This window comes from Oreochromis niloticus, linkage group LG22, assembly GCF_001858045.2.
Source record: "Oreochromis niloticus isolate F11D_XX linkage group LG22, O_niloticus_UMD_NMBU, whole genome shotgun sequence".
Classification (NCBI taxonomy): Eukaryota; Metazoa; Chordata; class Actinopteri; order Cichliformes; family Cichlidae; genus Oreochromis; species Oreochromis niloticus.
This window is the reverse complement of record NC_031985.2, coordinates 2,254,298-2,279,799: the sequence shown is the minus strand read 5'-3', so window position 1 is coordinate 2,279,799 and position 25,502 is coordinate 2,254,298. Positions and strand designations below refer to the sequence as shown.

General features: G+C 41.1%; 3 protein-coding genes and 1 gene segment (V, D, J or C); 3 read left to right on the top strand and 1 right to left on the bottom strand.

Annotated features, from left to right (window-relative positions):
• Positions 1-25: 25 nt before the first annotated feature.
• On the top strand, positions 26-3,230 carry ndufb9 (NADH:ubiquinone oxidoreductase subunit B9). The gene is made up of 4 exons (XM_003458583.5): positions 26-183; positions 1,740-1,932; positions 2,127-2,240; positions 2,860-3,230. Exons 1-4 carry the CDS (start codon positions 95-97, stop codon positions 2,989-2,991), a joined length of 528 nt encoding a protein of 175 aa, XP_003458631.1. The 5' UTR covers positions 26-94; the 3' UTR covers positions 2,992-3,230.
• On the bottom strand, positions 2,970-11,177 carry LOC102078454 (fibrinogen C domain-containing protein 1-B). Its single transcript, XM_005463695.2, has 8 exons — positions 11,073-11,177; positions 9,133-9,273; positions 7,255-8,054; positions 6,111-6,345; positions 5,893-6,027; positions 5,573-5,789; positions 4,410-4,605; positions 2,970-4,298 (listed from the first exon to the last, which is right to left on the bottom strand). The coding sequence occupies exons 3-8, from the start codon at positions 7,891-7,893 to the stop codon at positions 4,152-4,154; spliced, it is 1,569 nt and encodes a 522-aa protein (XP_005463752.1). The 5' UTR covers positions 7,894-8,054; positions 9,133-9,273; positions 11,073-11,177; the 3' UTR covers positions 2,970-4,151.
• A 4,637-nt stretch (positions 11,178-15,814) lies between these two features.
• On the top strand, positions 15,815-22,061 carry LOC100708840 (pro-opiomelanocortin). Its single transcript, XM_003458584.5, has 3 exons — positions 15,815-15,976; positions 16,755-16,885; positions 20,704-22,061. The coding sequence occupies exons 2-3, from the start codon at positions 16,769-16,771 to the stop codon at positions 21,235-21,237; spliced, it is 651 nt and encodes a 216-aa protein (XP_003458632.1). The 5' UTR covers positions 15,815-15,976; positions 16,755-16,768; the 3' UTR covers positions 21,238-22,061.
• A 2,233-nt stretch (positions 22,062-24,294) lies between these two features.
• LOC112843580 (Ig kappa chain V region 3381-like) lies at positions 24,295-24,788 on the top strand. The segment is given in 2 exon segments: positions 24,295-24,349; positions 24,457-24,788. Coding segments are annotated over 2 exon segments (384 nt in total).
• Positions 24,789-25,502: the final 714 nt, after the last annotated feature.

The window sequence follows — 25,502 nt, the reverse complement described above, 5'->3', positions numbered from 1 at the left end:
GCTTTTTTAATATTTACGGGTTTAGCTTCCAAATGCCACAAAATCCCAGAGTCCTTCGCGCTGCTCGGCGAGAAGGTGACAGGGGACGGCTAACATGGCCTCTGCCTTTCTCACTCACCAGCAGAAAGTGCTGCGGCTTTACAAGAAGTCGCTGAGACACCTCGAGTCGTGGTGCATATTTAGGTAAGAAGGTCTTCTTAGTTAGTGTAGGACTGTGGAAAAATGCAGATTGTCGGTGTTTTACATGCAGTAAGTTCACTGTCCTGCTAAGCTAACAGTGAAGCTAGCGGCTGCTAAGCCAGGTCACTCATTCCTCAAGTCTTGACAGTTCCACCTCCAAAGTGTTATCTTTGTTTCTCCACTTGTCATTCAGATGGGAGTGTGCGTAATAGATCGCACAGTTGCAATAGTTTCATTTTAAATTTTTGAGCAGGAGTCAGTATATGTTACTTGTATTTACATGGCGCCAGCTAGCGTCAAAGGCGGCTAATAATAAAGTTCTAGCTGAGCTCCCACTGAGGTAATTTGGCTCAGCTGCAGGCAGGTTATTAAACACATTACTCTACTTTATCATCAGAGGCATTAGTCTAAACTTTATGTAGAAAATTCTCCAAAGTTAGTTGTCATAATGTTTAGTATTTAGGATAATTCATTCAGTTACTCGGATGTAACGTTATTTGTGTCAGTTCTAGTCTATGTGAATAAATGAAAAGCGTTCATTGGTGAAAGATCAACACATACAGTTGGTCAGTAAGATTTTGGACATTTATCCATCCATCCGTCATCTTCTATTTATATGGAGTCGGGTTGTGGTGTCAGCAGGCTAAGCAGTGTATTCCAGATGTCCTTCCCTACACCCATACTTTCCAGTACCTCCGAGGTGTTCCTAGATCAGATGAGTCCACCCCGGGGTTTCTTTCCAGATGGACAAAGGCACCCAGGAAGCATCCTAATTGGATGCCCAAGCGACTTTGACCATCTCCTTTTGACACACAGGAGCAGCGACTCTGCTCCAAAATCTCTTACGCTGAGCTCAGACACCTTATGGAGGAAATTAGTTTCAGCGTCATGTATTTGATTTTGGATTTCATTACCATAGGTGAGGTCTGGGGCGTAGACTGGTAAATTGAAAAGTTAGCCTTTCCGCTCTCTTTACCATCCCAGCCTTATACAACACACACATTACTGCTGACGCCACACCAATCCATTGGTCAGACTCGTGCTCCACATTACAGATTTCATTTTACACTAGTAATCAGCCAGTATTTAAATTATTATGAGTTTTGTGCTTCTTTAGAAACCTGCAGGACCTTCACATTATGAAAAGAGATGGACAGAAAATCAGTATCAGGGTTTAATGCAAATCACCATGTTACCCACGTCAGCATAGTCTTTCTAATGAGGATAAAAGGCTGTTCTTTTAAGCTGAGATGTTATTTATGTTGATCACAAGAACAATAGTGTGTATTTTCATTGTAGAAAAAAAGTAAAGAGAAAAATTGTTCAGTTTTCCTTTTGTAGTGTCTGTTTTTAAAATGTTTTGCACTAATGATATTTAGTTTTAAGAAAAGTCTTATTGTCTGTTTTTATAGATAAAATTCATATGTAATGTTTCTGTTAGTATAAAATATACACATGCTTTTATTTTAACACTTTTTTTCTTTTGCTTGATGTCATGTAGTTGCTTTAAACATGTTGATGGTGTCTCTGATGGTCTGAGTGTTGTTTTGTCATTATAGAGACAAGTACCGTTTCTATGCCTGCTTACTGCGGGCTCGCTTTGATGAAAACAAGACTGAGAAGGACATGGTGAAGGCCACCATGATGCTGAAGGCAGGAGAGGAGGAGTTCTGGGCCAACCAACATCCTCAGCCCTACATCTTCCCCGACTCTCCTGGAGGGACCTCCTATGAGCGATACGAGTGCTACAAGGTAAAACGGAGCAACCATGAAATTATTTCGTACTGTATCTAACTTTCTTTTTTCTGGACCTAACTTCTGGTCTTTTTGAACTAACTGGGAACAATTACAGGAAAACATTTAATGTTAGAAACCTGAAGTGAAAAGGCTGACTGTCCTAATTGTTGGATAGAAACGCATCTGTGAGCTCTGCTTTGTCTCTGTAGGTCCCAGAGTGGGTGCTGGACCACTGGCATCCCTCGGAGAAGGCCATGTATCCTGATTATTTCTCCAAGAGAGAGCAGTGGAAGAAACTGAGGATGCAGAGCTGGGAGAAAGAGGTGGGCAGCAAACCTTTACATGCCAGCATTAGTTTTGCCCTCCTTGTTTAACCTGGTTTCCTTTGCCAATGACAAGAAAGGTGCTACTCCTTATTTACTGTTCCACATAGCTCAGTGTTTACTCTTCTTGCTTTTCTACTCTTGGATTCATATGACGTCATTGAGAGCAGATAATCTTTGACATGGTCACAGCTTAATGAGAGCTGAGTTGATTGGTTAACTAGGTTAATTGGTGATTTTAAATTGGCTGTAGGTGTGAATATGAGTCTGTGTCTCGGTGTTAGCCCCGTGATAGGCTTGCCTCTCACCCTATGACATCTGGGATAAGTTCCAGCCCCTCTGCAAACCTGATTGGATAAGTCGTTAAGAAACTTGATGGCTGGAGATAAATGGCTTGTTTTAGACAGGATGATCTAAGGCCTGTACAAGATAAATAAGAATTATTTTGAACTGTAAGTCATGCAAAGCTACTCAAGCAGAGCCCAATGCTGAAAACATGGAGCTGAAACTGAATCTATTCAGTCCCTGTTGATGACAAACTCCAGTAGGTGGCACCAGAGTGCATTTGTAGGACCGGAAACTTCAGGTCACAGTTTTCTTTCCTTCCTTTTACTTCCAGGTTGCCCAGCTAGAGGCTGAGACCCCTGCTGGAGGACCCAAGTCCGAAGCTCTCCCTCCTGCCCGCAAAGAGGGTGACCTCCCCCCTCTGTGGTGGCAGTTCGTCACCCGTCCCAGGGAGCGCCCCACATAAAGAATCTATTTCACATGGGTCTGCTCGTTTCTGCAACCTGAGGGAAATCGCACAACAACAGCATGAAGACAGGCCGACCCGTCATTACCATCTGTCTGTACAGAGTCATTTCTAAAGGAGTTCACCTGTGCAGGTTGCATTAATTAAGAAAAACAGCCTTTGTGAATTCAGAGTGACTAAGAAGTCCTGTAGATGTACCAGTTAATTCCTGTTCTAATAAATAAGTGTGTTAAAACTGACCGTGTGTTTTACTGGAGCTGAAACATTTTGGTTTGTCTAACCTTCATCAGGTGTGCCTGAAGGTCTGATCGACCAGATCATTTTACATGTTTCAGGAGTAAACAAAGTGACAGTCAGAGCAGTGCCTTAAAATAAATGTTGCTTAACATTTAACTTAACGACATAGAAAAGGCTCACAGTTAGTTTACATGTTGAGACAAGCAGAGTTTTTGTAGATCATTAAAGCGTTGAAAGGTATTATAGTCATTATTGGGAGAATATCTGACCTTAAATGGTATTAATGTTTTAAAAATGTTACTGATGCTAGCTGTGAAATCAAGTGCTGTTATTGTTACCAGTTGGTTTCTGTACCAGCTGCTGCTCATGTTTCAGGAAATCTTCATCCTTTAAATTCCTCCAAACCAACAATGTGGAGCTTTCACTACTTTGTGAGTTGACTGTGCGTCTCAGGTTCAAGTCCACTGGTGTGTCAGTTTGAATTTAAAGTGATTTCAGTGCATGTTGTGTGGTTAAGACAATCCTCTCTAAGCAAGCATTTATGACTGATGTAAATCCCTGCAAACAGCTCAAAAATAATCAGTTTTATACATCATTTATGCAAAAAAAAAAAAAAGCAAAAAGTTATACAGAAGGAAATGATGCATTTTGGGGGGAATATTTCCAGTACATAATTGATCCTGGTACAGTTACTTCTGGAAGCTCTTGGTTGCTCAGCTACCATTGGGCAATAATTTGTGCAGTTTAGAAAAAAATATCTGAATTATCTTAAATTTCAATGGCCAATGACTTATTAAAACAGCCTGTACAGAATCTCCAGTCAGTTTATAGAAAAGTAAAGATTTTTTTGAGTTTGGCCCAAAGCATGTTTTCAAAAACAATCTTTGCTGCTGCAGAATCCTTGAGTGTCATTGAGAGTGTTTCTATGGTGACAGGCGTGGCCTGAAGTTATGTGGTCGTGCCATCATGGTGACCGCCTTCAGAGAGTAGAAGTCTGAATCCTTCCAGGAGAACCAAACAATGCCATCTGGTCCCAGCAAGTTCTGAGCTTTCAGAGAGTAGTGCCCCCCCTGATGGAGACATGTGGAAGCATCAAACCATTGTTTCTTTTATTTCATACATGTTTACTGTTATTCTCACAGTTTTGGCTGGAAAAACAACTTTGTGGGACTAGAACTTACCTTGTAGTAGACACCGTTGAGGTTAGCATAGAAACACTGGTGGAACCACCAGCCAGCGTGGCTGATCTCAGCACAGATGTTGCCCGTGTCTGGTGTGCTGAAACCCTGCAGGTCATGATACCAGCCGAACGAATCCTCCACTGTCCCGCTGAAACCGGACACATGCAGGCGGTACTGGTTGTCCTCATCCTCGATTCTGCAGCAGGAAGAAAATAAGCAAAACTATTCAAGGTTGGCTGATGATTTACTCCTTGGCCACTGATGTACTGTGCCAATCAGCTACTACTGTTTATAATAAGGTAGATGAAAGTGCCTTTTCAGTTTTTCCTTGCATGAGACAGTTTTTGTTAAATGCAGCTCTGATGGTTAAAAAAACAAAAACAAAAAATGGCACCACCCTTTTCAAACTGTACATGTATCTACTAAAGATCTGAATATAGTTCTGGGTCTGCAAAGAGAAGCCAGTGTGGAAGTACACCATCATTCTTTAACCAGCAGGGGGCAACCTCTTCTGGCAGCACAAAGGTGTCTGGTTGTGTAGAAATCTATAACAGAGCAGATCTACCATGCACTTTCAGTTTGAGGTTTCATGTATTGTTTAATCTTCTTTCAGCTGCTCTCTTTAGGGGTAACCACAGCGGACTACCTGCCTCCATCTCACCCTGTCCCCAGCATCCTCCTACACTGCATTCAGGAATCTCCTCTGTGGTCTTCCCCTTTCTTCCTGTCTGGCAGCTCCATATTCAACATCCAATATATCCTCCATCCCTCCTCTGCATAGGCCCAAACCATCTCAGTCTTGCCACTCCAGCTTCTTCTCCAACCATTCAGCATGACCTGTCCCTCTGATGAACTCATTTCTAATCCCGTCCATCCTGGTCACTCCCAGCGAAAATCTTAAGATCTTCATATCTCCCACATCCATCTCAGCCTCCTGCCTATTTGTTAGTGCCACTGACTCCAAACCAAACCATAAATCATAAACCGGTCTTATTGAATACAGTAGGATAATTTTTTTGTAAATGATGCTCCTCGTTAGTGCCAAAAAGGAGTATAAAGCAGGTTTGCTTTGAGGCGGGCCTACAGTGACATTAACAAGTCACTATTATATGAGCATACCTCATTTTTTCAGTTTGCATCACTTCCTGTTTGTGTCTGTTTACCTGAAGGTGTGGTACAGCGCATGTTTGTGGGCGTGGCTCCAGTCCTGCAGGTCAATGCGGAGGCTGTAGTGGCCCTGGTTAGAGAGCCGGTGCAGGTGTTGGTTCCCCAGCCAGTGTTCACCTCGTGGCTCGCCAAAGCCGTCACGGTACTCAGACCATCCACGGTTGAAGCTCACTGACCCATCACGGCGCCGCTGAAACACTGTCCAGCCTCCACCTAGTGCACACACACACGGAGAATTGTGTAAAGTGTGTGTTGTATCTGAGTGTTTCCATTACTGACACTAGTATTGCAGGAACTAACACACCAGCTGTCTCACCCTCGGTCTCCATGTCGCAGTAAACAGGCCGGGCGGTGCCTGGTGACAGGACAATAGTGTAAACACCAGAACGACGGACACCGTTGTGATACAGAGACGCACAGTCTGATGGGCAGAAAGACAGGGGCTGTACATCTGAAGGGAGACGGACAAAGTTAAAATGTACTGTGAAACATCAAATATCACACAATTCATCACTGTGTTTGCTGCTGGTGCACCTGGTGGCAGTGTGTCTCGCATGCCGAGCGGTGGCGCAGTTCTGATCACGTTGACCTTGCAGCCCGTGTTGTGACTCATGTGCCGCGCGGTCGCCGACAGGTTTCGGAGCTGCACCTGCAGCTCGTACAGCAGCGCCGCATGCACGTGGAGCAGGGTGTCGGCCTCGGCGTGACGGCGCTCCAGAGAGCGCAACCGCTGGTGAAAGGTTGAGTTTGAGCTAACACTTTCTTCACCCTGAGCAGTGCAATGAGAGAACATTGACCTTACTGTGTGGCCATAGTGTGGTCAGCTGATCTCTAACATGAACAGTAACACAACTTAGAGTAATTCATCCTCTCAACTGACCTCTGTTTCACCAGGTGCTCCACAGGGCTCAGTGCTCAGACCACTGCTGTTTAATGTCTACATAATTAAATTTAAGTTTAATATCTACTGCCTCAGCTGCCACTGAGCTCTACGTTTCCACCAAACCTTCCTCCTCAATCTAATGTCCAAATGCCTCTGTGACTGGATATACTTAATGTTGAAACTTGGTTTTATAGGTACATAATATTATTTGTTTTAATTAATTATTTATTAGTTTTCAGCTGCGGAAACTTGATTTAGAAGCCTGCAAGGATCCATTGTGGGTTGGGCAGACTGAGAATAATGAAGGACCCCGGCCTGCAGCTAATCCTGTTAGCGTTCAGGGTTAATGAGGACTTAGTGAGTGTCAAGACAGAGAGATATAGCGAGATAAAGGAGAGTGTTGTATTTACCTGCATGAATAATGTTCTCCACCTATTTAAATAAAAAAAACTTTTTTATTTAAATTTATTAATTTATTTTATTTTTTAAACTCCAAAGATTAAAAATTGTGTTTCCTGTTTCACTTTGTTGAGCTTTAATCGTGCAGATTTTGGTCTTCTATGTGTCTGGAGGATTTATTATTCTCTTTTCACTAATTATAAGTAATCACACTACTAGAGAACTAACTGTACTTTTTTCACTCAAACTGATTTCTTGATTTAGAATTAATTTCTTTGCTTTGGAGATATGACATCACACCCGTTTTTAAGCCTTTGTGTCATGAAATATATACCTGTTCTTTACAAAGTTCAACACAACATTTCATGGATGTAGAGTAGACAGCAGGAAGTCTACCTGCATCTCCAGGGCCTTGACTCGATGCCGGTGGTTCCTCAGCTCCTCCTGGAGCCCTGACATCGTCTCTTTCAGCTCTTCCAGCTGCTCCTTTTTGTTTTCGTTCTCATGGAGCCAATAGGAGACGTCGTCTGTACACCGGAACATGTCTGGGCAGCGTTTTTGAGAATTACCTACAGGAGGAAGTGTTGCCGTCAATCGGCATTGTCCGTTAGACATCAGCTGACTGCTGAACTCGCCGCACTCTGCGGATGAATTGCTGATAGTCTGGTTGAAGGTTTGGTTGGTGTTATCTTCAGCGCCAGTGTTGTCATTGCGTATCACCAGTGGGGCGTCAGGGGTCAGGTCGGTAAGCGTTTCCGTAAAAGAGGTAAGAGGATGCCAGTCAGCATCCTCGTAGTGGTCCTTTCTCATATCTGGCTCGTCCCAGTTTGTCTCCATGCTCGTGTCCCGTATGTTCCTGTTTGTTTGGATATTCCTGTCCGGTGCATCGGCATCGGTTTCTGTGAGGGGGTTGGGGTGGGCATCATCATCATGTGTAACATCTGAGACCAGAAGGTCACCGTCAACAGGCCGGATGCACCAAACAGTCAGTAAGAAATAAAATATTAACACTTCAACCTTCTTCATTCTGAACATTAAATGACTCCTCCTGCCTGGCTGTTCACTTGTATCCAAAACAAATTCAGTTTACTGGTAAAATCAGTTTCAGTTACTGCGTCAGGATCAGACTCTGACATCATCACAGAAAGACGAGATTTCACCCAAACTTAGGCATTAGGTGAAAAACTGTGGGAGATCTGAAAGAAAAAGTAAAATAAGGTTTATTGTGACCTTTAAAACTCAGCACATTCACAGAGACCTGGCTGGTGTGGCTCTAACCCAATCCAAAACAATGAATGTGATTAACTGAATCAGTACATAATCAAAAGTCATCAAGGAACAAATTAGCCTCTTCACATCAGTCTTACAGCCCGTCTGTTAAGATTTCCGTTTTGTTGCGCCACATCAACATTTCACAGGCAGCTTGGTGGATATTCAGAATTTAAAAAGGCATTTTCCATCAAGATGACGAGCCTTGTTTAATTTTGAATGTTTTACCCTCAGCAGGCCTCTTCCTGCAGCCTTTACACCTAAAACATGGTTGGACTTTGGCCTAAAAACATTCTCATATATAATTTAATGTAGCAGGTATATGTAAGCACATGTCTTGGGGCAAGTATAGAGTTTTGCCTTTTCCACACAACAACTACAATCTGACCTTTTGTTGTTATTCCCCAACACAAACAGAACAGACATTAAATAGCCTCAATCTGCAAACTTTTTAATGTAACCTTTATAATGACCTCCCATAGGAATAGTGCAGATAAAACCCAAGTGGGCCTCATGTATGCAGTCTGTATGCTTCACCCAGGCACCACCCTTTACCAAATATTTCTGTTAGCTGTTGTCAGCTAGATGAGAGAAATACTAAACTGAATTATGTAGCATAAGAAACAAGTTTAGCTTCATTTATAAAGTAGGAATTATAAAGATCAGAGACAAAAAAACTTGTATTAGTGCTGCAGTGTCGAAGATGGTCAAACTGTAAAGGAGGAGTAAAAGTTGATGAAAACTCATTAACATACTGCGCTGAACAATGAATCTTGGAGCTTTGACAATAAAACTGAATCAGCGCTGACTCTGAGTGTCTGTCCTCAACAGGTTTTTGAAAAGTGATTTTCTTAGAAAAGATTTCAACCAATCAAAACTACTAAAAAAAACCCTGATAAGTTTGAGAAAATGTGTAATAAAAGTGTAACAGCAGTACACCAAATGATTAAACCTGCTGAGCTGACTACATATCATTTTATATTTAAGCTGAAACTACTCTCCTACCTGCTGCCACGTCGCAGTGCTGAATTCAGCTGAATGGAAAAGCATCAGGACAGCCAGGAGGCAGCGTGTGTGTCTGTTTGTTCAGCACCGGGTATGACATCTTATCCTTATAATCCTCTAATGAGATTGGCAGCCAGTGGCCTGGAAAGTAATAGATTACATGTAATGGGATTAGAGTAATGTGACAACAAGTTACAGTAATTGCATTACAGTAAACTAAAGAGGACTTTGTGTGTTTTAACTCTTTGCTTTAAGTGTATTAATTTTTTTGTGTGTTTACTGATCAGGAACTTATTTTGTCCCCTATTCAGTATAAATCTTTGATTTTAGGTGAAGCTTTTTCAACCACTGATTTGATTTGTGCTATAAATGAAAAATAATGCGTATGTGACAAATATTATTGAGAAAATTTATAATTTAAAGAACTGATGTGTTTAAATATCAAACAAATCTGAAACCTTGTGGGATTTTGACCAACTGGAATATTTTTGTACTCTGGATGCGCTTCCTGACGCAACCTCAAAGTGATTCCTGTTTCCTCCCGCGACAGGACAAGGGATCTTTCAGTTGTTAAGCAAACATGTAAACCACCACACTATGGAGACACAAATGAGTTGCTGCTACAGGCTACAGATGGTAACAACAGTCTGAAATACCTCTAAACCTCACTCAGCTGTCAGATTCAGCTGTGCTTCATTTTTAAATTAGATGTTAACATGCTAAATTATGATAAAACTACCTGATAATTTATAAGACTGTCTTTCTGCTAATGCTGATACTGTAAATATTAATACCAGATCTTTAAAACTGTCCAATTTCAATACATTTATTGTCTTTGTTGAGTTTAGACACACACACACAGAACGAATGTAAGCAGAATATAATAACTGGAATTTGTGAATAAAGTTTTCCCGCTTTTAATACTGTCAATATCTTCAAATTGAGTCCAACTGACTACTTTTTCCATCAGACCATTAGCTCTTCGTTTTATCCCCAAGCATACTTGAGAGTTTTAATGGACTGAATGTTCAAGGCTGTTTCCGCCTTTAATGGGTTTCTGTTTACCCGTTTATCTCCACAAGCTGCTCCGTTTGTTCCATTAGAGAAACTGAAAGAACTTGAAAAAAGGACCAGTGTCATGATGCTCTCAAAACTGACTTTAGATTTATGTTTGACTTTCAGAGCTTTGATTTATGCTTGAATTTCTTTCAACACAGCAGAAAAGCTATTTTAAATAATGTGACATGCTGCAAGTGATAAGATTAAAAAAAACCTCTGTTGTATTATGATAATACTGTGGCTAATGGGTTATCACGGGATAACAAAAGTTCCTTTGATGTTGATGCCTTAAGCAAACCATAAGCAAACACTTCAGAACAGGTGGTGTTGGTGTGTAATGTGTGGGTGGTGCTTCCTTTGCTTTCACTAACTGTTAGTTCTTGCATAGAGATACAGTAACTACTTGGTTAGCACAGGAAGAGATGAGGCTTTGAGTAAAATATTGTAAGATTTTTGATAAATGTGATGCTATTCTGTTTGTCATGACAGCAGCTGAACTGCTGTCATGAGTGCAGTATGGTGAGTAAAAAAACCTGAGCCAGTGAAAAATCTAAATTTGTATAAAACATGTATACATTTAATTAGCACCAACAGCTGCTTTTGCATGTTCAGTGTTGAGGTTTTTTCTACCCTTCATCCACCCTGACATCCTCCCTACACTAAATGACTGGGTTTCCCTCTGGGATAATTCATGCAGCCACTAGAGGGTGGTGTGATTTAATGCAAACAGGCATTTGCTGGAATAAGTGATGCCATCACTCACAATGCCAGAGGCTGTCTAACAATTTGACAACTATGGGCTGAAAAATTAATGGTGTATGAGTTTACACAAACACAATTTTTGAATAATTTCAGTTTCTGTAGCTTCTGAAACTACAAACCTGCTTTTAAAGCCAGGAATCAGACTGCCACGGGCTGTTGTTAATTGGTGTTTGTGTGGCATGCAGGATGTGGACTTAGATCTAATCTTGAACTCACTTGAAAAAACAAACAAAAAAACCCATAAAATTTTAAAATAGTATAAAAAAAATCAAAATCAAACAGGGCAGGACAATAAATGCAAGTTCAAGGACCCTTCTGGGAAATAAGAGGCAGCTAATATATACAGAAGGGCAGGGCTGGACTGGGACAAAAAATCGGCCCGGGCATTTTGACTAGAGACCGGCCCACCAGGATAGAGATTGAAAATGTGACGTCATTCAGGGGTAAACCCGCAAAGGATTCTGGGAACTTGTGGCAAGCGGTACTAGCGCACGCAGGCTTTCAATTGAACTCAGTTACACAGCGATAAAAAGAAACCCAAAAAATGGCAAGAAGCTGTTGTATTATTAACTGCAATAGCCGGTCGCATGACAGCCACGGGAAGCTGACGGGTAAAGAGATCGTTTTTTTTATCGGATTACGTCGTTGAAGAGAAATTTTTTAAGCCATGTTTCCGAAGTAAGAGCAGACGGATGGTCTGGATATACCAAATATAACGTCTCAGAACACTCCAGCTCACATATTAGTTTGCTCCAAGCATTCCCACAAAGGTCAGTGTTTTGTAGTAGTTAATACGTCACTTTTCTTAACATAATTGGTGATATAGGTTACAAGCAAGTCTGGCACTGAACAGAAATTGTCGCGCTATGCTTCTTTATTTATTGTGCATAAATAGTGAATTGTCCTGACACAATATTGCGTTTCGCTTCTGTTATTACCACGGTACACTGACAAAAACATATACTTTTATTTACAGGATAAAACAGTTGTTTTGTATCACTAATTGTCCAGTGCGATTACAGCATACAATATTATTGTCACTGCTACATTTCTGTAATGCGTACCAGAAATTATTTCCACTACTAATTAATTACCGTTGAGCTCAAAGGTTATATTAATAAACGGTTAACGAATGTGTATTTATGACGACGATTTGTGAGACTGGTAAACTTACCTTTGTTTGTACGATGGTCTTTCGTTCTACACGGTGCATTTCAAGGTCCTGTACCCATCCGTCGGTAAACTGTACCTGGGCTTGTTGCAGTGACCTGAAGTTACTAAAAACTTCATGAGTGTATGCACTCACTCCAAGAACCGTATAATTATAAATCTGAGCGTGGTGAAAGTTGGGCAGCACGCTAACGTCTTTTGTCCACTCTGTGTGCTCGTAAGGGTCTGACCCTTTCACTCCTTTGATTTTTTCCTCCTATCTTTTCTTTGCCTTTTCATCGAGTCTGTCTTTGTACGGTCCGGCATTGTTCTTCTTAGTTTTGTACATTCCTTTTTTGTGCGGCAAAGAAAAACCAAGAAAGTATTGGAACCGGAGAATGAACTTTTTGCGGTGCTGCAAATGCTTGCATTTGATGCGGTACTTGTTTTGCCTCGAGTTCCCTGCATGCAATGCGCGAAAGTCACGTGATCTGTCAATCGCTATAGGAAAAACCTTAAATTAAGACCAAGAACACTAGAGGTGAGACATGATCATTAATTAATATTAAAATTAATAAATGACAGATTTAGTCATAAACACCTCCTTTCCTTTTTTTGTTCTCCATTTTCTTTAGTTCGTCTATAAGATTGCTAAACAAGGGGGAGGGTGCATCCGGCCTCCTCGGCTGTAATTGGTCCAGCCCAGAGTCGATCATGACCAATTGGCCAATCCAACACCTTTCATTATATATACCCTTCCTAAAAAAAAAAATCCATCGGCCCATAAAAACAAAAAATCGCCAGCGGCCCACCGGGCAAATGCCCGGTATGCCCGATGGCCAGTCCAGCTCTGCAGAAGGGTGATTGGAGCAGAAAGGAGACACCTGGGGGACACAGCTGAACTAAATCAGAATAACAAGCTACAGAAGTAAAACTAAAACATGGCACCAAAGACAGATGACTGTTAAAATAAAGCAGGAAGTAACTAAACAGATATGACAGACTAATATACAAATTTGACACAATGTGACACAAGGAGAAGACTCAGATGGTGATACGAGGCTAAACAAAGGAAGCCTTAAACAGGATACTAACAGCAGAAACATAACTAGATAAGTTTAAACAAAAACAAAGTAAGAACCAAATAGAAGACCAGGATATTAAACAGGCACTCAACGTCCACAAAATGAAACATCTGGATCCAAAACCAGAACGCCTACGGCTCCCCCTGCAGGTAGCTTGCTCTCAGGACTTGAGACAACTTGAGTCCAAGTCAAATCAAAGATAAAGATGAAGTATTGTCTAATTGAATTCTTCGCTCTAAGTTAACTAGTCTAGTTTTCAGAAAATAGAAGATGTTATCTTTCAAATTAACTCTGTCATATTTATTTAGAGTTGTACTGAAATGTTTTATTTACAGTTTTATGTATCTAAATAACTAAAGTAAGGCGTGGGTGCAAGCCAAACCCTACCCCAATTTTAAATGAGTCTCTGGTGACTTGATGGATGTTAAAATGTAAAGGTGATAAATGTCAGAGCTCAGTATTCATAAAGAGACGTTCCTGGTGAGTTTTAGGGAGAAGAGGAGGAAGGTGGAGCTTAAAGCCATGGTTTCTTTACCTTTACCATTACCAGCACCCGTCTCCATCAGGACTTCACTATGTCTGCAGTCTGCAGTTTGCATTGGGTTGATCTGTAGTCATACACTGTGGACTCAGACAATAAAAAGAAGTGAATGTTTGTGTGCAAGTCCAAACTCGGACTCACACATTTGACCCTCCTCTTCCTCTTTGTTTGAACATGTCAGTCTGGCACTAATCGTCTAATGTCCTACAGATATTTACAACACAACAACATCAGCGTCAGCAGTGTGGTGATTTGCCACGGTGTATTTATTTTCACTGTGTTTTTCTGACTTTATAGTCTGAGAACATCAAGTCTGTTTGTTTGTCTGATGGGCACTGCACACAAATCTGTCAATAACAGTCTAAAAGGAGGCGGCCACTCGAGAGCCAATCGTCTACCAAGGCCATTGCTCGTTGCTTTTTAAAATAAAGACAAACATTTAATGGATTCTTCTTTTGCAGATGCTCCCTCCCTGCAGCAAATTTCATTAAATTTGTCCTGGTAATTTTTGTGTAGTCTTGCAAACTGATAATTAGAGAAATGCCATTGAAAACGTACAAACAGGCTCAGATGGAAATAGCTCATTATCAGTTTTCTGCCGGTCTGATGTCATAACATACACACATTATAAATACATTTTTAATACTAAGGTGAGTATTCTCACAGGTTCAATGTATTTGTACCAAATTTAACTATGTTTCTTTCTACTTTGGATGCAAATATTAGTATCAACATTGTAAACTAAGCAAGTAATTAAAATCATCAGCTGGTGTGACGATAAAGAGATATATACATATACAACAATACCTCAACACTTACCGTCCAATAGTACATCTGCTTAACTGCATATGACTCTGAAAGGTGTCAGACTACATAATGAGTTTGGTTATTTTAGGTAATTAAATATGTTTTGATTACATAACTGGTGTGCTTAGTAAGTTAAATATGCAGAATTGTAACTTTTACTAAATACTGTCTTCCAGCTTGCAAAACAAGTATCCAAGATAAAACTATATCTGACCTTAATAATAAATAATAAATAAATGTAACAAATAAATAATAATACATCTGTAAGAGGAAAACCACAAACAAACATCAGTGTCAAAAATTATAACCACAGTAATCTAAGAAACAAGTAAACAAACCAAAATACAACAATTAAAAACAGTCCCTCCATCTAACGTTAGCCAATCAGACCATTTCTCAAGAATGGCAGCTCACCCTTCGGACTCATTCAGAACGAAGAAGCTCAGTGGAAAAGCTACAGGGGGTGATGGTGTGATTGGTTGGAATAGCAGTGTGACTGAATCCTCTGCTCTGGGTCAATCCATCACAAGCTGCAGCTACACGTGCAAATTAACACACAATCACACTGGAGACACATCGTGCACAGCTTCATAGAGGGAGAGAGATATAGACTGTTTTTGCTATGCAGTTCTGTGCACCACTAAGTTAACCTCTGTGCTGATCAATATTGCATCATAGAACTATAAAGATTGTGGAAGGCGGATGAAGCAGTGAATAAGGCAATGTGTTTACTGTTGGGAAGTAACTTTGAAGCAGGAAACTTGAACCAGAGTCAGGACAGGCTTCGTGGTCTGAACATCATGAGTGTTGAGTGTTTTTGTCAAACATGACTGACCCACAAAGCCAAACACTGACTCTGAAGTTCTTACAGAGGATAAAAGACGTTACAATTAAAATATTAAAAACTATTTATTTTAATATGCACACAACCCAACAAAAGGACGTTTTACAGCTTCATTAGAAAATAAAACAAAAATGTCACTTTTGGTGTACAGTTTGTCCATTTATCAAAGAATCTTTCACAGGCTTTTTGTCCACAAATGTCCCCAAGTCTGTTCAAAGTCTGTAAATCAGACTTTTAAATAAACGTTTCTTTTTTTTGGAGCAATCACAAACAAGCCTTTTAGTTGTGAGAGATTCAGAGATATTTCTGTGGGATTTTACCAGCATACAGATGTGACCTCTCAGACACTAAAAATATAAATAATATCCGACTGCTTTTCCAAGAAAGTTTAGTCCTGCAAGCTTGAACGAAACAACGATGAGCGTCCCTGTTTGGAGGGGTAGAGCGATGGGAGGAAGTAAGAACGTCATCACTGGTATGTTTGTGCTTTGGTGACAGGGTATAAAATCAGTCAGTCCATCAGAGGAACAGAACAGCAGAAATCTGTTTCACAGCTAAACAAAAAACTGCATCAGACAGAGAGTCAGAGGGCAGGTGGTGAGTGTCTTCATTATGTGTGGTTTTTATTTACTTTAAAGTCTTTTATTTATTTTAATATTCTAAGATATAACAGCTAAAGCAAGAGTAACAGAATAGATTGTTTATATGTAATGAAGATAATTTTATATAAAAAATTTCAGCATTTTACAGTGATGTGAATTTTTGAGAGAATTTTACTTTGTTACTCTGTTTCATATATTCTTAATTTTTTTTAATTAAAAGAAATCATTAACTTTACATAAAAAAGTTCTTTATCTGATGTTTGACTGGTATAAATATAATGTTTAGGAATGCATACTGTGTTTAAATACAGCAATGCAACGACACATGTAGCAAGCTTTTGATAGAACACTACATAAACAAAATGTGCCATTTAAAAAATTATTTTTATGCCTGATTCACATTTTCATTTTAGTGTTTGAGATTTACTTCTTACTTCCTTCATGTGAAATTTCGTTCATGTGTGTTTTCATTCTGTCTCTCTGTGGAAATATGGGATTATATATATAACTCTGTAGAGTTTAGAAACTAGAATATTATTGAATATATCAAAAGAAATTGAGTATAATTTGATGTTTGTGCTAGAAATGTCTTACCTTTTGACCTCTTAACCTAACCTATAGTTTAATTGAACAATAATGTGCAAATATGAACTATCTTATCTTATCTTATCTTATCTTATCAGAGTGCATTTTGGAAGAAGACACTGATTTAAAGCCAGGATTAACTTAACCTGACTGTAACTGTGGTTATCTTTTACTGTGTATTTCAACAGCCGATACACAGAGAATGTGTCCTGTGTTGCTATTGGTGGCTGTAATAGTAGTGGGCGTGGCCAGAGTAGCTGAAAGTCAATGCTGGGACCATCCCGTCTGTCAGGAGGTCAACTCAGAGAGGAGCATGATGGTAAACACACACACACACTGAGACTGAACCAAAGCTGTGAAACTGCAGGCCAACAAGCTAGAATTAGAATTAGAATTAGAATTAGAATTCAACTTTATTGTCATTGCACATGCACAGGTACAGGGCAACGAAATGCAGTTTGCATCCATCCAGAAAGTGCTTTAACCGTGATATAGATATATTACAATATATATTAGCAATAATATAGATGTGTAAGTATATTACAGAAATGGGTCTATTATGGTATGTTATAATGTACACGGTATGAAGTATGTTATGAACATTCTATAACTATAACTATGTACAGGCTGTAGTGAGTACAAGCTATGTACAGGCTATGAACAGGATATAAATATGAAATAAAAACTATACAGAAATCTGAGATGTACAGTTATACAGAAATGTGAACTATGCAAGTTATAAACAGTTGTAGGATTAAAAATTATCATATGTACAGAATGATATTTACACAGAACTATACAGTAGTGCAGTTAGGATAATTGTGATAGTGATAAAGTGTTAGTGGTTGTGGGTGTGTGTATGTTCAGTCCATGAGTTTAACGTGGGTCAGATGTCAGGAGGCAGAGTTCAGGAGTCTGACAGCTGTGGGGAAGAAGCTGTTCCGGTACCTGGTGGTCTTAGTCCGGAGGCTCCTGTAGCGCCTCCCAGAGGGCAGGAGGGTGAAGAGTCCATGTGATGGGTGACTGGGGTCTTTGATGATTTTCCCAGCCCTTTTCAGACACCGCTTCCTGTAGATGTCTTTTATGGCAGGAAGTGGTGCTCCGGCGATGCGCTGGGCAGTTTTCACGACCCTCTGCAACGCCTTCCGGTCCGAGGCAGAGCAGTTCCCGTACCAGACTGTTATACAGTTGGTCAGGATGCTCTCGATGGTGCAGCGGTAGAAGTTCACCAGGATGTCTGAGGACAGGTGGTTCTTCCTCAGAGTCCTCAAGAAGAAGAGGCGCTGGTGAGCCTTCTTGACCAGCTTGGAGCAGTTGGTTGTCCAGGTGAGATCCTCGGAGATGTGGACTCCCAGGAACTTGAAGCTGCTCACACGCTCCACAGCCGTCCCCTTAATGTGGATGGGTGGATGTGGGTCAGCATTCCTCCTGTAGTCCACGATGAGCTCCTTAGTCTTCTCGGTGTTAAGCAGCAGGTTGTTTGTGTCGCACCACTCAGCCAGACGATCCACCTCCTCCCTGTAGGCGGTCTCATCGTTGTCACTGATGAGGCCAATCACCGTGGTGTCATCTGCAAACTTAATGATGGTGTTGGAACCATCAGCAGGTCTGCAGTCGTGGGTGAAGAGGGAGTAGAGGAAAGGGCTCATCACACAGCCTTGTGGTACACCGGTGTTCATTGTGATTGTAGATGAGCAGCGGTTATCCAGCCGGACATGTTGGGGGCGGTTGGTCAGGAAGTCCAGTAACCATTTGCAGATGAGGGAACTGATGCCCAGGTCTGTCAGTTTCCTGATGAGTTGTGATGGGTGGATTGTATTGAATGCTGAACTGAAGTCTATAAACAGCATTCTGGCGTAGGTGTTGTTGTTGTCCAGGTGTGAGAGGACAGAGTGCAGTGCGATGGAGACTGCATCCTCTGTGCTCCTGTTCTGGCGGTATGCAAATTGGTGGGGGTCCAGGGTGGGGGGAGACAGGATTTGAAGTGTGCTAAGACCAGCTGCTCTAAGCACTTAGCGATGATGGGGGTGAGTGCTACTGGGCGGTAGTCATTGAGGCTAGATGGGTTGGAGTTTTTGGGTATCGGGACGATGGAGGTGGATTTGAAGCAGGCCGGTACCACAGCGTGGGCCAAGGACAGATTGGGCCAAGGACAGATTGAATATGTCTGTGAGCTCCCCAGAACACGCTCTGAGAACACGCCCGGGGATGCCATCAGGACCTGCAGCCTTGTGGACATTGATCCTACTCAGCACCGCTCCTACATCGGTGGGGGAGAGAGTCAGAGGTTGGTGGTCTGGCGTCATGTCTGTTTTGGTTGTGGGGTTCCCTCGCTCAAAACGAGCATAAAAGTTGTTGAGCTCGTTGAGGAAGGAGACATCAGAGGATGTGGGGGAGGGTTTGGTGGTCCTGTAGTCTGTAATGGTCTGGAGTCCTTGCCACATGCGTCGGGGGTTGGAGTTGGAGAAGTGTTCTTCTACCTTCTTTTTGTAATGGTGTTTGGCTTTTTTGATGCCCTTCTTTAGATTAGCCCTGGCTGTACTGTAGGCGTGTGCATCTCCTGACCTAAAGGCGGTGTTGCGGGCCTTCAGGAGGAGACGAACATCCCGGTTCATCCAAGGTTTCTGGTTGGGGTACATGGTGATCCGTTTCTGGGTGGTGACACTGTCTGTGGTTTCGGAGATGTAATCCAGTACAGATGAGGCGTACTGGTCCAGGTCTGTGTTGGTGAACATATTCCAGTCTGTGTTTTTAAATCTGTCCTGGAGCACTGCGTCTGTCCCCTCTGGCCACACTTTAATTGTCCTCACAGCAGGTTTCACACGTTGGATGAGTGGTGAATACCTAGGTGTGAGGAACAGGGAGAGATGGTCCGATTGTCCAATGTGGGGGAGGGGTGTTGCTTTGTAGGCTCCAGCCAAGTTGGAATAAACATGGTCTAAAGTCTTGTCTCCTCTGGTGTGGCAGGAGACATGCTGGTGGAATCTGGGGAGGACTGTCTTTAAGTTGGTGTGGTTGAAGTCGCCAGCAACAATAAAAGCAGCCTCGGGGTGTTTATTCTGGTGTTTGTTAATGGCTGCAGAAAGTTCTTTCATGGCCAACCTAGCATTAGCGTCAGGGGGTATATACACGGCAGTGAGTATGATCGAAGTGAGTTCTCTGGGGAGATAATAAGGTCTGCATTTGACCATTAAAAACTCCGCATTAGGTGAGCAGTGACTCTCAGTAGTAGTGGAGTTCATGCACCAAGCATTGTTAATATAAATGCACAAACCTCCACCTCTGGTCTTGCCGGAGTCAACTGCTAGCCTGTCGGCTCGGTGTGTGTGGCGTCCTGCTAACTCGATAGCATTGTCCGGGCAGCTGTTGTTCAACCATGTTTCGGTGAAAAACATGACATTTGAGTCCATAATCCGTCTGTTGTTAGTGATGGAGAGCCGTATCTCATCCATTTTGTTTGCCAGAGAACGGACATTGGCGAGGAAAATACTGGGTAAAGGCAGCCGGTGTGGTGTTAGCTTTAGCTTAGCCCGTAGCCCTCCGCGCCTACCTCGCCTTTGTTTACGTTCTCGACGCCGTCTGCGTGCACTTCCGCCCGGCCGGGGAGAGTGGGCAGCCTCCGGTGTTCTGGAGATCTCTGGGATGAGTCGGAGATCGGCGATAAAACTGTTGGAGTTATGAGTCCAGATGTCCAGAATCTCTTGTCTGCTGTAGGTCAGCAACGCACAGCAATTCTGGATGAATAATCCGGTTAAAAGTAGATAAAAAACCGCTAAATAGCAGATTCTGGAGAGACACTGAGCCTCGCGTTGTTCACGCGCCGCCATCTTGGTCGAAGAGCTTGGTCGAAGCAAGAGCTGAGGATAAATAGTGAGAAGTGAGAAGTTTACAGAAGGCCATAAACAAATCATTAATTTGATGCAGTATCATGATGGACTGTATATATGAGATGAGTCACTGTGTGTGATGTCATTTACTGGGTTTCACTGGTAGACTCATCATTGGGTGGGTTTTCAGCCTGGGATCACCTGAACTCCCATCATTTGAGATTGGAGCAAAGGGAATTATGGGAAAACTTTATCATCTAAAATTTGGTCAGATGATAGCCTTTGATGGTTTGCACTTTTTGTCCTGCAGGAGTGTATTCAGCTTTGCCACTTTGAAAACAACGAGAAGCCCATCACCCCTGGTGATGCCCACCTGCAGCCTCCTCCCCCATCGGGCCCTCTTTCTCTTTTACCTTTCCCTCCGCCCTTCTTCTCCTCTCCTCAGGCCAAACGCTCCTACTCCATGGAGCATTTCCGCTGGGGGAAGCCTGTTGGGCGAAAACGCCGCCCGATTAAAATCTATACCACCAACGGTCTGGAGGAGGAGTCGGCGGAGCTTTTTCCCGGTGAGATGAAAAAGCGGGAGCTCGCTGGTGAGATGATGACGATGGACGAAAACGAGGGGAAGTTAGCAGATGGGGGGCAGGAGGAGGTCCCAGATGACAGCCATGAGAGAAAAGATGAAATGTACAAGATGAAGCACTTTCGCTGGGGCGGCCTGCCGGCAAGCAAGCGTTACGGCGGGTTCATGAAGAGCTGGGACGAGCGCAGCCAGAGGCCGCTGATCACGCTCTTCAAAAACGTCATCAACAAAGAAGCCCAGGAGGAGAAGAGGGAGCAGTGAGGAGGGAGAAAAGAGGGAGGGATGGAGAGAAGACGAGCAGACAGAAAAGTTTTATTCACAACTGCAAACAAGTCCTGTGACTAAATACAAGATGTGTTTTTGTCATTGCCACATTATGACAGGGTTATTAATCCATGAGCACCGCATGATGTAATATGTCCATGAGCAGGAAATATGAAACTATTTGAATACCCCAGTTTTCCAAGTTTTTGAATATTTTGATTCAAAACACAGAAACCACCAAATATTAACAGATCCAATGAGCCTTTCTGTAAAAAAAAAAACATTGGGGTTGCTTTTCATTTGTTTTAGCTGAATAACCAACAAGGAGAGAAAAGAACAAAGGGAAAGAGAGTGGTCAGGTCACTCAGGCTAATAAAGTTTTCTTATTCAGGGGTAAACAAGGAACATTATCTTTCCCATCATGTTTGTAAGTCCCTACCTGCCAAACCATTTGATATACTGGACCTAACACAGAGTTCTCGATGCTTCAGAGGAGTCAGAACTGTCATTGAGATCATGACACTGCTGTCAATGTCCACTGTCATTATAATGCCCCAAAACAAAAGTACAGTTTCAGTTTTATTGTGACAGATAATGTCCAATGGAAGCTAACAGCTCACTCAGTGAGATGCAAGTAATAAAAAGGATTATCATTATTATTATTATTATTATTTTATCTTTGTGAGCTTTGTGCCAGAAATGAGAAAGAAACACAGAAAGAAGACGAGCGAGAGAGAGTGGGTGAGAAAATATGTTTCATATAATGCAAAAAAACCTGTAAATCGCATAAAAACATAAAGATATTTGCAAGCAAAAAATACAATGCATGTTGTTTTTCTGATTCAAAGAAAAATACAATTTATAAAAACTATATAATAAAGATTATTCCTCAAGCATTTACATTATAGCCATATGATGAATAACTGATTATAGTGAGTGCTTCAACAGGAAGGACAGCACAGCTCTGATCAGCACGTGTGTGTAATACCACACACAGGCCACAAGAGAGCAGCACTGTTATACAGCTTTACAGCCAACACGTCCATGGCTGATCAATTGAAAGGTTTATTGTACTTTATTATTAAATTAAACGCTTTACATGTGACACATTTCACAGAAGTAGAGCTCAATAAAGAAGTTTAAAGATTAAAGCATAGATTCAAACCAAGGACATTACTCCTGTAACATGAGCATTGTCTACGCAGCCAGAGGTATTTATCTTAATTTTAATTAAAATCATCAAAGGTTGCTGAGTTTTCTTCTGATTTTCAAGCATTTTACTTTTATACAAATGCTAGAACTGTATGTATGACTTAGCTCAGTTTAAAATGAGTTTTGAGACCTGAATGCTTCTCTTGTGTTCACAGTAGTAGTTATTTAATATGATATTTAAAGTTAATATTACAATTTTGTAGCTGCTTTAAGTTAGATTTTTTTTATAGTTTAAAGTTTTAACTGACAGATTTGCTTCATCATTTTAAGGGATGGAGGGTCCCGTCCTGGCAACATCTGACTAGAGATTAGAGCAGCAGATGAGTCACAGAGTCCCTCCTTACTCAGTATTATGTTAACAGTCTTTACAGAGAGACATTTAGACATTTAGAGAAATTAGGATTACAGGAAATAACTGACAGAAATTTAATTTGTAACTAATTCATTGTAATTTTCAACATATTTTGGTTACATTCATTTAATGTTCATGCTTATGTTCATTTTTTATTCTTTACCTGAGCACGATATTAGTTTATGCACATGAGGAATACCTTTGATATGACAAATAAAACTTGTTTGCAAAAGTAATTTCTCATAAAAACTATTTCTCACCTGTTATTCTCTGTTGTTTATTTCTTCCAGGGAAACATAAAAAGTAACATAAAAGTTTGGCATTTTAAATATGAAAAGTCCAGAATCAGAAAGCCAGAGTGAAATACTGCCAGCACAGACACACGTCGCAAACGTAGATGCAGAATTTTGTGGCTTGTTGCTCAGAAACAAAGATTAAGATATGACAAGATAATAAACAGCTGTTATAATTTGAAGAACACACGAGTAAAGCCCACTATGTCCACTGTGAACGACCACCCTTGAACAGAGGGCGGGGCTTACAACATCAGCTGTCTGTCACCTATAATCCGATTTTGGGATCCTTCGCAGACGCCTGAATGTCCACTCACATCCTGTTTCAGTTGATCTCAATAAGTCACATGATAGGGTGAGACAAGGTCTCACAATGGTTTCACCTGAAACCTCTGCTAAAAATGACCCACACCCTTCTTCACACCTGGGCTCATGTGATGAGGCACACGATCAATGGTGGATCAATGTCCCTCTTAAGGGAAAAGTCCCACTAGGACCTAAAATCTGGGACTTTCCACCATTTGCCTTTTAGAACCAAAGAAACTTCACGGATGAAACATCTTCAAGAAACTTACAGAGGTCCAGACTCTTTTCTTTCCAAACTCCTAAGACAAATAACTAATAACACATTTTATGATGATTTATGAATACTTAAAGTATTGTAAAGGTATTTCTAAATTTTATAAGTCCACAGTCATTAAGTGTGATCCTTTACATTAATTTTAGTCAGACATAATGAATCCTATGTGAAGTGTGTCCCTGTTGAATATGGTCCAGTGGGTTGTACCTTCACTTATTTTTAGTCTGCAGCAAATTTATTAGTATATTTACATATAAAGATTGTGTTATTCTACCCTATGCATGATCAGCAATTATAGCAGAATTTTTGCTTATATAGACAAATGTGCGCAAATTATAATTATTAAACTGCAGAAATGAAAAATTAATAACTAATGACATTTTCTTGCATTCTGAAAAATTTACACTTGGTGAAGTATTAACAGTTTGGTATTTTTCATGCTAATTTTTGTATATGGATTACTGTGCAAAATGAGGTATTTCCATAGAGAGGCACTTTGCATCAGCAGCACCATGCTCCAGTGCTCTGGGAGAGTTTATAGTCCTGAGAGTTGAACACTGGATGACTGACAGCTGTCCTTCATCACAACAGAAGCCACAGAAATCCTCCTCATCAAAAACATGACTTTGATCTGCGTCCTCATCTGGACTCTCCTCTGCTGCTGCTTCACAGGTAAAGTCCAGAGAATCAAACTCCTCTCCTCTATCAACATCTGTCCCTCTGAAATGAAGCCCACAAAACCATGAAGCTGCTTTATGTTTTTGTCTCTGTATCCTCAGAGTCCAGAGGACAGATCACAGTGACTCAGCCTGGAGCAGTGAGCGCTGCTGTCGGAGGAACTGTGAGCATCAAGTGTAGGACCAGTCAGAACGTTTATGTTTCTAGCAACTATCACCATTTAGCTTGGTACCAACAGAAAGATGGAGGAGTTCCTAAACTGCTCATTTACTATGCTAGCACTCGATATTCAGGGATTCCAGTTCGTTTTACAGGCAGTGGATCAAACTCTGACTTCACTCTGACCATCAGTGGAGTCCAGGCTGAAGATGCAACAGTTTATTACTGTCAGAGTCTCCACTATCCTAACAGTCAGTGGGTGTTCACACAGTGAAAAACAGTCGTACAAAAACCTCCCTCAAGTGATACAGTTCACTGAGTACACACACACACACACACACACACACACACACACACACACACACACATTCACACACTTTTATTTCATGACAAAAAATCAATTGGTGGAAACGTGATAGTACCTGAATATGACCTTTGACCTCAGACCTACGGTTTAATATATATATAATAAAAATATAATGGTTTCGTTTTTTTCTAATGGTACATGAAAATACTGAGCAGTTTTGTGCAGCATAAACAGATTAATTTTTTCATACTGTGGTGAATTTATAATAAAGCACTGGTGGGCTGGTTCACAGTGACTGTGGTGCTCATGTTCAGAGTTAGGTTACATTAACGGCAGCAGAGGTTAATTTGCATTTAAGATGATAAGACTTAGATTAATTCACTGAATTTTACAAACAGTATAAGGCTAGTATATAAACAGCATACTGTCACAAATACAAATCAGCCAAGATAACTTGTGAAATATTATCTTGCAACTTGTGGAATCCAGCTGTGCAAATCCACAAAAAGCACAACCACAAGAAAAAACACTAAGAAAATCTACTGCAGCTCACAATATAAATTATTGTGAGTTGTGATTCTTTCCTCTGTGGTTAGCCACTACAACAGATCTTATATCTGCAGCAGAATTCTGAGGGAGGGTTAGCTGTCTGCCACAACCAGTTGGAGGGTGAACATAGAT